The 17,754-nt window shown below is 40.9% G+C and overlaps 2 protein-coding genes and 2 pseudogenes across 4 annotated transcripts in view; all 4 read right to left on the bottom strand.

The window, feature by feature from the left end:
• The window catches only part of LOC310713137 (mas-related G-protein coupled receptor member H-like), a 41,020-nt pseudogene that overhangs the window by 9,805 nt on the left and 13,461 nt on the right, over nt 1-17,754 (bottom strand). Inside the window, exon 2 of the transcript XR_014530103.1 lies at nt 9,602-10,140. The product of XR_014530103.1 is annotated as a mas-related G-protein coupled receptor member H-like (transcript). The remainder of the gene's footprint in view (nt 1-9,601; nt 10,141-17,754) is intronic.
• LOC310713656 (mas-related G-protein coupled receptor member H-like) lies at nt 3,958-5,753 on the bottom strand (the record flags this gene model as incomplete). Its single annotated transcript, XM_083518096.1, has 2 exons — nt 5,722-5,753; nt 3,958-4,992 (listed from the first exon to the last, which is right to left on the bottom strand). Exon 2 carries the CDS (start codon nt 4,936-4,938, stop codon nt 3,958-3,960), a length of 981 nt encoding a protein of 326 aa, XP_083374222.1. The 5' UTR covers nt 4,939-4,992; nt 5,722-5,753.
• Nucleotides 7,808-9,584, bottom strand: LOC310713802 (proto-oncogene Mas-like; annotated as a pseudogene). The gene is made up of 2 exons: nt 9,566-9,584; nt 7,808-8,736 (listed from the first exon to the last, which is right to left on the bottom strand). The product of its transcript is annotated as a proto-oncogene Mas-like (transcript).
• LOC310713140 (proto-oncogene Mas-like) lies at nt 12,256-13,371 on the bottom strand (the record flags this gene model as incomplete). The annotated part of the gene is made up of 1 exon (XM_083516952.1): nt 12,256-13,371. One exon carries the CDS (start codon nt 13,369-13,371, stop codon nt 12,373-12,375), a length of 999 nt encoding a protein of 332 aa, XP_083373078.1. The 3' UTR covers nt 12,256-12,372.

A 17,754-nucleotide genomic window follows, 5' to 3' on the forward strand; every position in this document is an offset into this window, starting at 1 on the left:
CTCACATAAAAAGCTAACCAAAAATCAGCTTGAGCAAGTAACACTCATCACCAAAATGGCACAAAGCACCTGATGGGTGGCAGAGAAAGATTACTGCCTTCCAACCCAGCTCCTACAATCTGTGTGTGTGTGTGAGCGCGCGCGTGCTCGCGATTAATGAAAGTACCGTAAATCTAATTATTCAAAAGAGAGGAATTAACTTGCTGTTGGACTGATGCAGAAGGACTGAACCCAAGGATTGAGAATTGGATGTGGTCTGAGGTCCAGAACTTTAATTACAACCATAATGTTTTGGAATTCTTTTGCATATCATTATTGTATATATAGTTATTTTCCCCCATAATATAAGTTTTGGGTTATAGTCTCCATAGATGACTTTGGTGTCTTTACAGCTCTCCTCAGTATTATTTTGCCTGTTGTAATTCTCTGTGGGGAATTCTATTCTGTTTATGTGAATAAAATATTATTATTTGAACTATTTTTCTTCACATATTCTGTTGGCCAGCTTCTACTGACAGCCATCAGCAATGATACGTCTGTGGCTGTTCTCTTCCCACTTTGGCATCAATGCTACAGTCCAACACATTTATTCACCATTATCTGTTTCCTTTTTTCTGGAATTCACTTTACCCTTTCTAAATGCTCCTATTGCTCTATCCCAGCACCTGCCAATCTAGCAGTTCAAAAGCAAATAAACAAATAAATAGGTACCGCTGCAGCAAAAAGGTAAACGGTGTTTCTGTGGGCTCTGGCCCTCGTCACAGTGTTCTGTTGCAGCACAAGAAGTTTAGTCATGCTGGGCACATGACCCAGAAAGCTGTCTGTGGACAAACAGTGGTTCCCTCATCCTGCAAAGCAAGATGAGCGCTGCACCCCATAGCCACCTTTGACTGGACTTAACCGTCCAGGGGTCCTTTACTTTTACCTCTACATATTGTCCAAAGAATGAGATTTAGACTAGGAGTTCTGAGTTGAATTATTTCCTTTGGAAAGAAGAACCCTTTCCAAAGGAAACAGATTTATGCTTGAGCACAAACGTCTCCACCCCTATAAAATCTAAAAGGTTGTGCTAAATCTTCTTTCTCAATGCCTACCCCATTATAATATTGACCCATAGACCCATGTTCTGGCCCATAGACAGCAGTGGGACATCATGGCATGACATAGCCACCACCATAACTACAGCCCCTTGCTCATGCTGCCTGAGGTGGCAACCATATGGCAGGCACAAGCTTGCTCTAGGCTAAACCACTTGTAGCTATATAGTGATCAGGCCCAATCCCAACTAGTGTTGACTGTAGTGTCAGTTCAGAATCCACCAAATCCCTTTGTATCTCACCTAATTTCTGTCTCCAGGAGCCTGGGAAGCCCTCTGGAATGTCTTTCTACCTACTATTATATTGCCAGGCAGAACAGGAAGTTCTTTGCCAATGGGGGGGGGGCTATAAGGTCACTCCTTGGGCAGAGGCCAAGGGACCAGAGGCTTGGAATGTGCACCAAGAACCTCAATCTGAATTAAATCACTCAGTAGGAAGAACGCAGAAGGCCATCAAAATGCAAGCAGAAATTCCCCAATGGCAGACCTCTTCAACACACATCAGGTCCTAAGGAAGTTTATGGATGAGGCTCTACTCTACTTTTATTATTATTATTATTATTATTATTATTATTATTATTATTATTATTATTACTCTACGATGCCTCTGCATGGAGTCTGCTTCAAACAGCTTTTGTGCAGTGGTAGATTGAGTGGTACAGCCTCACACAAAGATGCCACTAAAGTTCATGTCTTCTACTAAAGAATCAGATGGCAAAAAAAAACACAAAATTATTTGGAGATCCGGGGTGTCTCAATGCATGTTAGACCAAAAAATGGAGTGGAAAGGAAGCAAACATTGGTGAAAGACACTGTAGCTTATGAAAGACCTTTGATGTTTTATTGTATTTTTAATATTCTGTTGGGAGCCACCCAGAGTGGCTAGGGAAGCCCAGCAAGATGGGTGGGGTATAAATAAATTATTATTATTATTATTATTATTATTATTATTATTATTATTATTATTATTATTATAGCTGAATGTCTTTCTTGGACACACAAATATCACTTTTCCTGCTTTAAGCATCTCCCTCTTTCACTTTTTTAAAAAATCATCCTGGTCAGTTTGTTCTAAGACACTCTTTTGGGCCTAGATACTTGGGTTTTGGGTTGATGCATGGTTTTCCCTCAGATGTTTTGATATTTCCCAAAATCCATTTTATTTTTATTTTCTGTTTATTCCTGTGTAAGACTCCAACTTCACTACAATTTTAGACACATTCATCTTTTTTTTTTCTTTTTTTGAACCCAAATTCATTTTCCATTTGGAGCCCTCTGAGCCACATGCATTCCGTACACTTTTCCAAACTCTCTCCCTGAGTCCACAGGATCCTGTTCAGCAGATCCCTCCCTGATCCTTAGGTTGAACTGCTATGTACTTTGGAATTAAGTAAGCTTTGAACTAATTAGATTGGAAGATGCAGTTTAGAACACAGGATTTGTGTTATTGATAGCTGCTTGGTCGGTACTTAAAAAACAACCACCACCTATCAATTATTTCTTTTAGTTATAGCACAATCCCACCCCCACCCCCCATTTTGGGGGATTTGCACCAACTGATGCTGAACAGGGTTTGGATCTATTGTAACTTGACACCAGCTTAAATTACACCGATTTTCTTCAGGCCATCTTGTGCATAGGTTTGCTTCATTAGTCAATAAGCAGCACTACTGCTGCTGCTCCTGCTGCTCCTCCTCTTCCTCCATAGAAGTATACAGGCAAACTGCATAAACCCTGATCAGATTAGAAACCATAGGAAGGATACTGAGAAAGCAAATGGCACATGAGTGACAAGGATACTACTACTACTACTACTACCAATAATAATAATAATTTTTTATTTCTACCCCACCACTCTGGGTGGCTCCCAACAGAATATTAAAAACACAATAAAACATCAAACATGAAAAACTTCCCTAAACAGGGTTGCCTTCAGATGTCTTCTAAAAGTCAGATAGTTGTTTATTTCCTTGACATCTGATGGGAGGGTGTTCCACAAGGCGGGCACCACTTCCGAGAAGGCCCTCTGCCTGGTTCCCTGTAACCTCACTTCTCGCAGGGAGGGAACCAGCAGAAGGCTCTCAGAGCTGGACCTCAGTGTACGGGCTGAACGATGGACGTGGAGATGTTCCTTCAGGTATGCTGGGCAGAGGATGATGAGTGGAGAAGATGCCAGGCCTAGGGAGCTGGTATGAGTTTTCATTTCATTTCATTTCACTTTTAATTTGTATACCACTTTTCTATATTGCTATACACAGGAAAGTTTACAAGCTGAAGAAACAACAAAATAGACAGCAAATCTATCACACACCTAATAATCTGATCCAATATAGAAAGTCATAATAAAAAACATAACTTTAAAATAGACAACCTAACCAAATATAGCAATATTCAATAATCCATTTGAATATAATAGTAAACTTCAAAATTAAATATCAGCAAATAATAATTAAACAGTTTACACTACTACCAAGAAGGCCCTCTGCCTAGTTCCCTGTAGCTTCACTTCTTGCAGTGAGGGAACAGCCTGGAATTGTTGTCATTTATTAATTTATATGCCACCCAATGCCCAGATTAGTTTTGCATTTAAAAAGCAAAATAAGAAGCCCATAGAACGCATTATCCAACTAAATGGAATAAAGTAAAAATAGATGTATATGCCCCTTAATTCCCGTATTAGCTTCTAAGCAAATTGTAAGTGTAAAATCCAATGATGCAAACATTTTTGAAAATCAACATCCGTAATTAAAATATGCATTGAGTTCTGCAGAAAAACCGGATCTGTGGAAGCTTTTCCAGAAGCGAATATTGCATTTGGTTATCTCTTATGAAATCCCCACAGCATAGCTTATCGGGGGGATTTAAGAAGTCATCATCATTGAATCTGTCATGGTTGGAGGATTCTGATCCTCTGTGCAATCAGCTTTGTCAGTAAATACTCTTTCCAGCACTACCTTCAAGGGTTCTCTGGGTCGATGTTTCTTTCCCCTTCCAATTAGGAAGTAAAGGAATGGATTAACACTGCTGTTGATAATAGCACATGTCATACATATTAGTGGTTCCCATAACATGCTTTGAATGTCAATCAGTTGAAAAGCTAGAAGGGTCATCAGCGCACTGAATGGTACACCGAAAATAAAGAAGAAAAGAAGAGCAAGGAAGAGGACTGTGTAGAACTTTTCCCGTGGGCGTCGATGTAAACTGCAGCAGACCTTGGTGAAAAGGATCACAGTACAGATGACTACAACAATTGGGCAAAATACAGAGTTGATCGTGGAAATGACTTGAAAAGTTATGGTAGATTGTATTTCAAAGAAATCCGTTCCAAAGAATAGGCTGGACATTGCCCATATTAATGCACAAACAATTGCAGACAGGTGTTCTGGACGGTGGCATCTGTACCAGATTGGGAAGACAACCAAGAGACACTTCTCAACACTGATGGCTGTCAGGAGATATCCGCTCGTGGTATATGTGTAAAAAAGCAGCTCTTGTGATATGGAGTCTAGGGAATTAGGATCACTTTTATTCAAAGAGAAAGCGAAAACTACCGCAGAAACAAGGACACAAGCATCAGCAACAGCCAAGTTGAAGATGTAGGTGGTGATGGGGTTCTTCTTAAGAATAAAGCAGAGATAATAGATGACGATTGCATTCCCCACCAGACCACATATAAATATTATAAGGATGATGAGAATACCAAAGAGCAGTAGGCAGTCTATGAAGGAAGAAAGCTCAGATTCAATATCATCTTCTGGGAATGTTGAAGGGCTGAATTTTCCAGAGACCCCATCAGTGGTGTGTGTTAAAATAAGTGATACTGCTGTGCTCAGCTCTGTCATGATGAAATCTCTTCCTTTGGATTCTACCTGATTTTTCCTTTACCTACACAACTGCTGCAAGCAGAAAGGATGAAGATCAGAAGAAATCATCACTAAAGGGCAGTTAAAACGCATACCTAATGCATAGCAATATATCTTTTTCCTTAACTGAAGTTTCTCCACGCATACTCTCCAGGGCTTATCCCAAGGCAGTCACTCATAACCCCATTTATGTCTCCTCACTCAAACCATAATTAAGAACTATTTGGGAGGAATAACAAAATAAGATTACACATGAACATAACATATTTAGAACAAAATATATTCAAAGCCCTGAATTGTACATTGTGGCTTATGAATCTGAGGAAAATAAGAAGATCAATTTTTTTGTGAAAATGAAAACCACATTTGGGTGATTTTCCATGATGTTTTTAACATTTCAAACTGTTTCAAGTTCATTGCATACACTGCCTTGAGCAGTCACAAAAAAGGTAAACATTTGTTTTTTAAAATATTAAAAGTAACACTCCCAAATGCTTTCTGAATAATATCTACAGATGGCTTCCTAAGCATGTCTACTCAGAAGTAAGTTTCCATTAACAAGTTCTACTTATCTTGGTGGTAACTTACTTTGCATAGTAAGTGCACTTAGGACACTAAACCATAATATCCCAGTCTACTCATGGAAGTCTCATTGAACTAAACAGGACTTAATTTGCAAGTAAGTGACAATTTGCAAAGCTTATAACTTTTTTTCAAAAAAAAGTAGCACTGGAAAAAGATTAAGTTTTTGGCAATACTCACCTGCTGAAGATTCAAGAAGAATTAAAAGGGTTGGGTGAAGCAAAGATGAGGCACAACTTTCCAAATGCATATGAATTTGACTTCTGGTTACACAATCTTCGCTTACCCCTCCTCTAAGATGCTATCTAGGCCAACTGTTGAGACTGTTTATCAGACTGCAACCCAAGGGAAGCATGTAGGACAGAAGAGAACTTGTGGACACGTTTTGAGATAGTACGATTTGAAGCAAGCCTTCCCCAATCTGGTGCCCTCCAGATGTTTTGGACTACAACTCCCATCTGGCTGTGCCGGATGGGACTGTTGGGAGTTGTAGTACAAAACATGGTGGTCACCAAGTTGGAAAAACAAAGTAGTAGAAAAGATTATGTTGGCAAATGTTGTCTGTTATGTAGTGTAGTTTCACCCTGGGCCAACAGGGGGATACTGTATATAGTTTTCACTCAGGTCTGTAGATAGTTTTCACTCAGGTCCGCGGCAGTTATTTTTGGCGGGAACTCTGGGGTTGTGGTTACAATGTTGACAGCCGGCTGCCTATAAATACAGGCCGGCTGAGCTGTTCGCAGTCAGTTCTATTTCAGCTTACCAGAATAAAAGAGCTACTTGAAGAAATCGCTGTGCCGGCTACTATGTCAACCCACGACTTAACATTGTCCCTATTTTCAAAAAGGGGAAAAGAGAGGACCCAAAAAATTACCGCCCAGTCAGTCTGACATCAATACCAGGGAAGATTCTGGAGCAGATCATTAAGCAAACAGTCTGTGAGCACCTAGAAAGGAAAGCTGTGATCACCAATAGTCAGCATGTATTTCTGAAAAATAAGTCATGTCAGACTAACCTGATCTCGTTTTTTGACAGAATTACAAGCCTGGTAGATGAAGGGAACGCAGTGGATGTAGCCTACCTTGATTTCAGCAAGGCATTTGACAAGGTGCCCCATGATATTCTTGTAAAGAAGCTGGTAAAATGCGGTCTTGACTATGCTACCACTCAGTGGATTTGTAACTGGCTGACTTACCAAACCCAAAGGGTGCTCATCAATGGTTCCTCTTCATCCTGGAGAAGAGTGACTAGTGGGGTGCCACAGGGTTCTGTCTTGGGCCCGGTCTTATTCAACATCTTTATCAACGACTTGGATGATGGACTCAAGGGCATCCTGATCAAATTTGCAGATGACACCAAACTGGGAGGGGTGGCTAACACCCCAGAGGACAGGATCACACTTCAAAACGACCTTGACAGATTAGAGAACTGGGCCAAAACAAACAAGATGAATTTTAACAGGGAGAAATGTAAAGTATTGCACTTGGGCAAAAAAATGAGAGGCACAAATACAAGATGGGGGACACCTGGCTTGAGAGCAGTACATGTGAAAAGGATCTAGGCGTCTTGGTTGACCACAAACTTGACATGAGCCAACAGTGTGACGCGGCAGCTAAAAAAGCCAATGCAATTCTGGGCTGCATCAATAGGAGTATAGCATCTAGATCAAGGGAAGTAATAGTGCCACTGTATTCTGCTCTGGTCAGACCTCACCTGGAGTACTGTGTCCAGTTCTGGGCACCACAGTACAAGAAGGACACTGACAAACTGGAACGTGTCCAGAGGAGGGCAACCAAAATGGTCAAAGGCCTGGAAACGATGCCTTATGAGGAACGGCTAAGGGAGCTGGGCATGTTTAGCCTGGAGAAGAGGAGGTTAAGGGGTGATATGATAGCCATGTTCAAATATATAAAAGGATGTCACATAGAGGAGGGAGAAAGGTTGTTTTCTGCTGCTCCAGAGAAGCGGACACGGAGCAATAGATCCAAACTACAAGAAAGAAGATTCCACCTAAACATTAGGAAGAACTTCCTGACAGTAAGAGCTGTTTGACAGTGGAATTTGCTGCCAAGGAGTGTGTTGGAGTCTCCTTCTTTGGAGGTCTTTAAGCAGAGGCTTGACAACCATATGTCAGGAGTGCTCTGATGGTGTTTCCTGCTTGGCAGGGGGTTGGACTCGATGGCCCTTGTGGTCTCTTCCAACTCTATGATTCTATGATTCTATGAGATAGAATATGATGCTTTCTGAGCTATTTTGAAGTCTTTCTTCACATCCGGGTTTGAACTGAAACTTCTTGTTTCTCTCTGCAGTTTTCCTCCTCTTTGAAAAGTTTTTGGAGTATTACCTTCATGCTCTCCCTGGATCGAGCCTCTTGTTTCTCCCAATCAGGAAATAAATCAGTGGGTTAATACTGCTATTCAGGCAGCTGCCTAAGAACCCAACAGATTCTGCAAAATAGGCTATAAATGGAGTGAAAAAACTGATTAATACAAGGGAAAGCTAAGAAGAGGAAGAAGAGGAGGGCAAGTAGGATGGCTGTTAAAGCTTTTCCCTTCTTCCTTTGTTGTTATCTAAAGTAAAGTTTTGTAAACAGGACCAGAGTGGAAACAGTCATGAGTGGGAGGCAAAGTGTAGCATTCATTAAAAGGTGGTAGAAAATGGTATACAGACTGTAAAAAATATAAAGGATGCTGACGATTACAGTGAGCAGGAAAGCAATGATCCATACTGTGGCACACACAAGGGTGGAAAAGTGTGGTGGTCGGTGGCATCGATGCCAAAGTGGGAAAACAACAGAAACACACCTGTCCATGCTAATGGCTGTTAACAGATATTGACCAGTGTTGTACATGAAGGAAAAAAGAATGGAAACCAACGATGCAATCAAATGCATATAGGGAGGTAAAGATAAGAATGACCTCAGAAGATGTATAATGGACATATGAGATAAGCATATGAGAGCCCCAAGGTCAGCCGCAGCCAGATGCAGGATGAAGGTGGTGAAATGATTCCTCTTCATGGAAAAGCCAAGAAACCAGATGACAGTTCCATTCCCAATGATTCCAAAAATGCTAATAAGTAAAATGGAGATAAGTAAAATGGGGATAAGAATGTCTGCTATACGATATGGTGATAATTCATAATCAAAATCATCCTGGGGGTTTAAGAGGTCAGTTCCATTTTCTGCTCCAATCTCTTAAAATGAAGCATAAGTACCTAGCTATATCTGTACTTTTGGGTACTTTTTCTTGTATAGATCTAACTACCAGGAGAAAATAAACAAATGTGGAGTCAGTTTTAGCTGTAAAGCTCAACCATATTAAATTGAGACACTGAAACAATAACAAAAGAGACATGCTATAGTGGGAATTCATGACTGATGAACACTTTAGGAATATAGTCATTGGAATGTTTGTAACAATTTATCAGTTTCAAAGGCTTAGGGGGGAAATGGAGTTCGCCAAGGTGTTGTGGATCTTTGCTCTGAGTAAAAAAATTACATTCACAACATCAGTAAGCATATTGTTTTAGAACTCAAATTCTCCTCTTCTGCTCTCTGACTCATCCTTAAGATCGGAAATTAACCTCTTGTGTCATGGACATTGTTTGGTTGGGTGTCGGAGAAGAGGAGTATGAGGAGTCGAGCAGCTCTTGTGATTCTGGAATGAATTGGGAAGGCATGTGTAATTTTATTGTTATTAAAATGTGATTTTGAACAAAAGTGGATAAAATAAAACTCTAGTTGAATTGAGATTATTAAGAAATATGAAAATTAGGGGGGGGAACCCCACAATAGATTAGCCAGACAGCAAGATTTTTGCAATGTGGAATGTATTAGACAAACCATTACTCTATCCTGCCTAGTACTTTCTGCTCTGACTGGATGTGGGAACCAAAAATTTCTGCCGTCTTCACCAGCCATCTACCTGGTATCCTACTAACAGAACACTCCAGGGAGTTAGCTTGTCCCACCCATCAGCCAAAGGTGCACAGCATTGTCATTCAGCTACAGATCCCCTCTTACCTTTGCTAATGAATGACATCAAAAGTGACTATTCACATTGCTCTCAAAAACTTTGGATCAGCATCCCTCTGGCATGGTGGGTGGGAGCAGCAAGTGGTGCTGGAATAAGCAGGTAATCAGAAGATTTTCAGAAATTGTTAAGATGCCTCATCTGGCTCTTAGCAAGATGTGTAGGATCCTTCCTTTGTGTCTTCAGTTCTGTGTAATCCATTTGCCAGCATCATGTTATAAGGTGATTGGATTCCACATTGGGTCTCAGGATAGCATTTGACAAACTCAGGAGGAGATTCTTGCCTTTTAAAGTTCAGTGTCCATATCAGGAACTCTTGAGAAGAGAGAGTTTGCAAGCAGTAAGCAAGTCCAACTTCTCTTTGTCCCTCCTGCTGATACAGGAGCCCAAACATGGAAAGTATCAACCTATATTACTGCATATGAGACTGAAATACGTGATAGAGAAGAGTCTGTATGAGAATGATATACTGGGCACATGTTCATGACTGTTAAATGTCAGGACCTTTTTATCTGCCACCAGAGCTATCTTGCTTGAACTTCTGCAGAAAATAGTTGGGTGTTTCCTGTGAGATGAGACAGTTACATAAGCATCAAACCCAAAACTTATATTATGGGGGAAAGTGACTACAGTATATATGCAATAATGATATGCAAAAGAATTCCAAAACATTATGGGGGTAGTTAAAGTTCTGGGCCTCAGACCACATTCAGTTCTCAATCCTTGGGTTCTATCCTTCTTCAGCAGAACAACACCAAGTTAATTCTTCTCTTTTGAATAATCATATTTACTTTCATTAATAGCACACACAGACAAGCACACACACACTAAGAGAGGGAGAAAGACAGCCATAAACACGGACACAGACACAGACTGCAGGAGTTAGAATTGAAGACACTAATATCTCCCTGTTACCCATCAGGTGCTTTGTGCCATTCTGATGATGAGTGTTACTTGCTCAGGCTGATTTTTGGTTAGCCTTTTATGTGAGCAGCTTGCTGCCTCTCAATTGCATTAGAGCCTTTGCACGTTGTGATGGGTCACTTAGGTTGTGCCAGTGAAAAGCTAATCAGCTTAAGAGGAGCCCAGTCATCTTCTCCCCTGCTCAGTGGTGACTCTTTGCTTTGCAGTGCTGAGTGGACTGCATGGTTTCACCTGACTGCTTTATTCTCATGCCCCATCCCAATCCTTCTTAATAAGTGGTTCTTCAACGTGCAAAGTAGTCTAGTGTAGCTTTGGATATAGCATCAATGGCTAGCATTGAGTGGAAAGTGCATTGTGACATGATATGGAACCATCTGCCTCCTGCATCCACTGGTGTTTTTTTCAAAAACTTTATTGGAAAGATAGAGATACATTGATGTCATGAATCACTTCTGCTAATTGTCACATTGCCCCAGAAAGGTGTAGATGGCAGAACTTTGTGTATTTCAATATGCACATAGATGGGATCCTCATAACAGAGTCCTGGTTGCGCTCGGGATCCAAGAGCTCACCTGACAGGGTTAAAATGGGGGGGGGGGGAGCAGGAAGTCCTGGCCATTCCACTGGGAGCATGCTAGGTGGTTTTCGCCAATAGCCAGTAGGTGGTGTGATCCCAGGTGCTTTAAAAACAGCAGTGTGATGCAAGTGAGGCACTTGCATTTGCACGACTGAACACCCGCCCACCCTCCCAAGTTTAGGTAGAGTCGTTTGGCCTTGCTTTGGTTTGGGTCGCCTGTATTGGAACAGGGGCTGGATAGGATTCCCCCCCCCCCATTTGGCAGATTGGCTTTAGCCATTTGATTTTTGCCTACCCCTCAGCAAATCATCACATCTTCTAAGGTGGCGGTTAGGCATTGGCTCAGTTGGATTGTGGGGAGGGGAGGTGTGGCCATCACCTGCCCCTCCAGGAACTGGGTATTCCGTTAAAGGAATCTGTGGGTCCCGGATCTTGTCCAAAGTCCACTTGAGGGGCTAGGGTCATGCCAGGGCCACAGGAACCCCAGGGTGAGCTTAGGTTGGTTCTCATCAAGCTTGCTCCCTCATTTGGTTTACCCCATTTGACGATCACCCTGAGAGGTGGAGTCAGTTATAGTGGGGAGTCAATGCCTAAGCCAATACCGCTCACGTGATTGTATTTCAATAAAGTTTTGGCCAAAGTTTGCCCCAAAAGTTAAACTAATACAAGTGTCCAAGTGTATTTATTTTAGGGGTAGGTCTTGGGGTCTTGATACGCAATTATAATTTATGTATCACTACATCCATATAATAAGCAGTGCTCTTTTTTAGCCGTAACTAATTGGAACTCAGTTCCAGCACCTCTCAAGTGCTTGCCATTGAAATTATAACAGAACAAGGCAGGCCTTTATGGTTAGTTTCTGCAGCTCTTTTTCTAGACAAATAGCACAGAAAATAGGGATTGTACTGGTGGAATGTTCTATCATGCACCTTTTAAATAATCTGGGGAAAATATTTTCTTCTGTCTTCTTCAAACATTCGAGCTCTACATGTGAATATTTCTTTACTTCATTCCCTTTGGCAATGAGTCTGTTTTCTATACCATTTAGAAGTCATCCTTCTCAACTCAAAGTCTGTTGAAGCGGCATTTCTTTTTATTTTATTTTATAAAACATGTAAAACATTAATCCTGCCCAATGGGCAATCCAAGGGGCTTTTAACGATACTCCTGAAACAAGGACAAAAATTAACAGAGTAAATAAATCCAAAATAATAAAATAGTGAGTACAGAGGAAAACAAGTACCAAGAAATACACCAAGAGATATTAATGAAGCTTTCTGAGCTATTTTGAACTCTTCACATCTGGGTTTGAACTGGAACTTCTTGTTCCTCTCTGCAGTTTTCCTCCTCTTTGAAAAGTCTGTGGAGTATGACCTTCATGCTCTCCCTGGATCGAGCCCTCTTGTTTCTCCCAATCAGGAAATAAATCAGTGGGTTAATACTGCTATTCAGGCAGCTGCATAAGAACCCAACAGATATTGCAACATATCCCACATTAAAGGCTATAAATGGAGTTAAAAGAATGAATAAATAAATGCAAGTAAATGGGAAAGCTAAGAAGAGGAAGAAGAGGAGGGCAAGAAGGATGGCTGTTAAAGCTTTCCCCTTCTTCCTCAGTTGTGATCTGAAGTAAACTTTTCTAAACAGGACCAGAGTGGAAACAGTCATGAGTGGGAGGCAAAGTATAGCATTCATTAGAAAGTGGAATAAAATGGTATGTGGTAGAATGTTAAAAATAGAAACAATCAAGTTGATTGCAGTGAGCAGCAAAGAAGTGATCCATATTGTGGCACACACAAGGGTGGAAAAGTGTGGTGGTCGGTGGCATCTATGCCAAAGTGGGAAGACGACAGAAACACACCTGTCCATGCTAATGGCTGTCAACAGATATTGACCAGTGTTGTACATGAAGGAAAAAAGAATGGAAACCAACAATTCAATCAAATGCATGTAGGGAGGTAAAGATAAGAATGACCTCAGAAGACGTATAATGGACAAAGTAAATAAGCATATGAGAGTCCCAAGGTCAGCCGCAGCCAGATGCAGGATGAAGGTGGTGAAAGGATTCCTCTTCATGCAAAAGCCAAGAAACCAGATGACAGTTCCATTCCCAATGATTCCAAAAATGCTAATAAGTAAAATGAGGATGTACATAAGAATTTTTACTATGTGATATGGTGATAATTCATGATCAAAACCATCCTGGGGGGTTAGGAGGTCAGTTCCATTTTCTGCTGCAATATCTTCCAATGAAGCATTCAAAGAGTACCAGGATCCCAGGCCATCATTGCTCATCTTGGTGGATCTCTACTTTTGAACTACGCCTTGCATTGCTCTTCCTACCTGGAGAAAATAAAGAAATGCGAAGTCTGTTTGCGTTATAAAACTCAATGATATTAAACCGAGAGACTGAAACAATAATAAAAGAGTAATGCTATCCCAGAAATGATATGCTTTGATATGCACGGTGTGTGGGGAGGCCCACAGGTGTAACTATGGAACATGGAAGGGTGCTGGGCGGGCTTCTGTAAGAGACGGAAAATGGAGAACCAGGTGGGACAGGAGAACAGAATGGAATGGTTGGATAAGATATCAGAAACACATATATATGTAAAGATCTATGTAGAGTAAATACCATGCCACATTCTGGTTAGATCATTTTCCTTGTTCAGATTGAGGGCTTGTCCACCTTCCACCAGTCCCATTCCAAAAAGGCACAGTTTCACACAGTTTTCAGACACCGGTGCAAGTGACCTTGCCTTTGCTGTGCAGTTTCCCCTGAAAAACACACTCTTTGCCTCTGAATTGGAATGAACAAAAATCTGCGGAAAAACCCAATGGTCATTTGCTTCGATTCAGCAGTAAAGAGAGGGTTTTCCTAGTGGGAAATGGAAGGCCAAATGAGGTGTGGAGGAGCCCTCAGAATCTGTTTTCATATGTCCGGTGGGATGTTAGAGGGTCAGCCATAGACATAAATGGAGACATTTGAAAATTTGTATAGTTTGAATTGGGCAGATATGGCCATTATCTATTTTCACAATAAATATGTTAATTAAATAGCTGGGGAAAATACACAAATGGAGAGGGGACCCTCCAAATTAATCCATTACTCATTGTGGTCAGTAGGATTTTGGGAAATGGCAGAAAAGAAACAGGGAACTGATTACTTGAAATACTCACCTATTGTTCCAGACAAAACCCTAGACATTTGCCTCTATGTTCCAAGTATACATTTTGTATTTCTTTGGATTTCAAGCATGGGCAAAGTGTTGAATGGTTTCTTTAAATGTAAAGGTTCATCATTGTTCCACTCCATGTGTATGTCTTTAAGGGGCCGGAGCAAGGGCCAGAGCAAACTAACGAGACCCAGCTTTACAGCTGTGAAACATAGCAGGTGCTGCTGAGTTGTATTTGATTAAGGTGTGTCAGCATTTGGGTAGAGTATATAAGGAGCAGCATCTAGCTCTCCCATTACCCTGGGGGATGGGTTGGTGGTTGGGTCTGGTTTGTTGATGTATTTAGTGTAAATGGAGTTTTTGTTTTTCTTATTAAAACCTTCTTTAAGTTATTTTTGAGTCCCTTCTTTTTAATGCATGGTCTCCCCAGCAAGCTCTCTGCAGCGTCACTATACTGCAAAAAGCCAACACAAAGTGCATCTAACAGTGCTGTTCATTCTGCCACTAGTTCCTCTTTTGTCTTCTTGCTGCAGCGTAGATGCAAAACTAAGCACCATTTCTCATTCTGATACGATCAGCACTTAGCTGTTAAATTTGGAGCATAAATCTGATAACAGATGTCACCGAGTTGTGCCAGAGCACTAAGAATAAGCATATGTAGCTTTTTTTACTATTTATCCAATTTTGTTCCGTAGAGAAACACATCTGGGTCTGTTCCTTAATCCACATATCAAATACACAAGCAAACCAGTCAGTCATGGTTCACATATGGAAAAACAACAATGATATTTTAATCTACAGTTTATTGTGCCCTAATCTGCTCTCATCCGTGCTCTCTAATCACAGAATGCATATAGTAAAGAATAATAGGAATGCCATTTATGTCCCAAAGGAACTGGTATCTCTTCAAGGGTATTCCTCCTGCATGCAGACCTCTGCTACCCTATTATGGTTCCCCTCTTGCTTTTACAAATAAACTGCATCAACTTGAAACATTTGCATACCTGTGAGAAACTCTTGATCAGCAATCTTCAGAGATGGTGTGTGGAATGCAGAAGGAAGTAGAATATCCTGTGCTGGAAGAAGTAGGGGGGTCAGAGCATTTTCAGAAATGAATGTAGCTCCAAAGAAACAGCAGATGTTTTATCAAGCTTCCTGCTAGATGTTCAGGGCTCCACCCACTAATTTATATCAGTTCTTTTATCTGTTCTTGTCAATATCATGAGGTAAGATCCGCCCCCATTGGTTATCAAGATGGCTGGTGTAGGAGGAGCTTCTTAACTGCATTCAAGGTTGTATCAAACATAAGACACATCAGAAGAAAATGATTCATAAAGACAAGCCCTCCACAAAGGCCAACTCTTCAGCTTGCTTTTATGATGTGTTTTCTTCTTACAATGTGCCTTGCGTTTGATAGATGGCCCTTGTGTTCTCTTCCAACTCTATGATTCTATGATATCTATTTGTTGTACTATAGCAGCAGGATCAGTGGGAGGTGGAGGAGAGGTGGGTGGGCTTACGACAAATAACCTTCTACTCAGCTCTGCTTCCTCACTTCACATTCTCTCTGTCCATCTCACATGGGGAAGGCTCAGCTCTGAATTTGCTTGGCTGTCCTATCTATCTAACACTCAGGTGTCAGTAGCATTCCCTTTCCTCAATGTTCTGACCATCTGACATCAGTGCCCAATACTATCCATGGGATTACCATGGTGTTTCCCAGCACAGATGCCTCACTGTTGACATTTATTTTCTCCACTCTCCTAGCTTATGAAGTATAGTCCACTGCCAATTTCTGATTAGAAAAATCCTTGACTTTCAGTCAGGGAGGCCCACAACCATCTCTGCATAAGCTAGTATAGCAGTGGAAAAAATTCAAATGAAAAAAATAGCCAAGACGAAAGTAAAAAGACCACAAAGAACTGCTGGCATCAATCACTTGAGACCTCCGTCTATAGGACAGTATATAAATTCAACTAATGATGATGATGATGATAATAATAATAATAATAATAATAATAATAATAATAATAATAATAATAAAAAAATCTATCGTTTAAAAAAATGGAAAGAGGGTTTACCTCTATGTCTCCCCAGAGATATACAATCTGTGGATATTAACAAATAGATTAATAATAATAAGATACTGAGTTCAGAGTAGAACTAGAACCTGTCATGGTTCGTTTTATGAGTGGTTGAAGTATTGGCAAATGAAAAAAAAATGCTCATATAGCTTCTGAACAAAACAGGACTATGCTCCCCATGATGATCTGCTGGCAGGCCTTAATCTATTTAATTTTTCAATCCTGTTGGGAAAACTTTGAAATGTGTGGGAGGCCGATATGCTTTTTTTGGTGGGTCTTCAACATCCTTCAGCCCAATCCCACATGCATCAATTCTTTAAAGCCTCTATTTTTGGGGAATACTCTTCATTCCATCCTGGGGACAAGGAAAAAAGGCTACAATCTAGCCAGACCAAGAGATGGTCTCTCTCTCTCTCTCTCTCTCTGTCTGTCTCTCTCTCTCTGTGTGTGTGTGTGAAAGAGAGAGAGAGACCAACATACATCATGCCCCCTTCCACCTGTTTCTTAGTTTTTTCCATTCAGTCATTCCATATCCCATTCCAATGAATTTTCTTCGGGTTGTTCTGGGGGTTTTATGCCCCTCTCAGCGCTACACAAAGCATGTCTCTTATGCAATGGTGGTATAGTTTTGGGTACAGGAGCCCAAACATGGGAAGTATCAGCTTGATATTGCTGCACATGAGACTTAGATATGTGATATAGAAGACTCTGTATGATAATGGTCTACTGGGCACATGTTCATGACCGTTAAATGCCAGAACATTGTTATCTGCCACCAGAGCTATCTTGCTTGAACTTCTGCAGAAGATAGTTGGGTGTTTCCTGTGAGAGGAGACAAGTTACAAAAGCATCTAACCCAAAACTTATATTATGGGGAAAAATAACTATATATACAATAATGATATGCAAAGAATTCCAAAACATTATGGGGGTAATTAAAGTTCTGGACCTCAGACCACATCCAATTCTCAATCCTTGGGTTCAGTCCTTCTGCATCAGTCCAACAGCAAGTTAATTCCTCTCTTTTGAATAATTAGATTTACGGTACTTTCATTAATCGCGAGCACACGCGCGCTCACACACACAGATTGTAGGAGCTGGGTTGGAAGGCAGTAATCTTTCTCTGCCACCCATCAGGTGCTTTGTGCCATTTTTATGGTGAGTGTTACTTGCTCAAGCTGATTTTTGGTTAGCTTTTTATGTGAGCATCTTGCTTCCTCTCAATTGCATTAGAGCCTTTGCACATTGTGGTGGGTCTCTTAGCTTGTGCCAGTGAAAAGCTAATCAGCTTAAGAGGAGCCCAGTCATCTTCTCCCCTGCTCAAAGGAGACTCTTTGCTCTGCAGTGCAGAGTGGACTGCATGGTTTCATCTGACTTCTTTATTCTCATGCCCCATCCTAATCCTTCTGAATAAGTGT

The sequence above is a fragment of the Podarcis liolepis genome (genome assembly GCF_965112155.1).
Source record: "Podarcis liolepis genome assembly, chromosome: 8".
In the NCBI taxonomy this organism is placed as follows: Eukaryota; Metazoa; Chordata; class Lepidosauria; order Squamata; family Lacertidae; genus Podarcis; species Podarcis liolepis.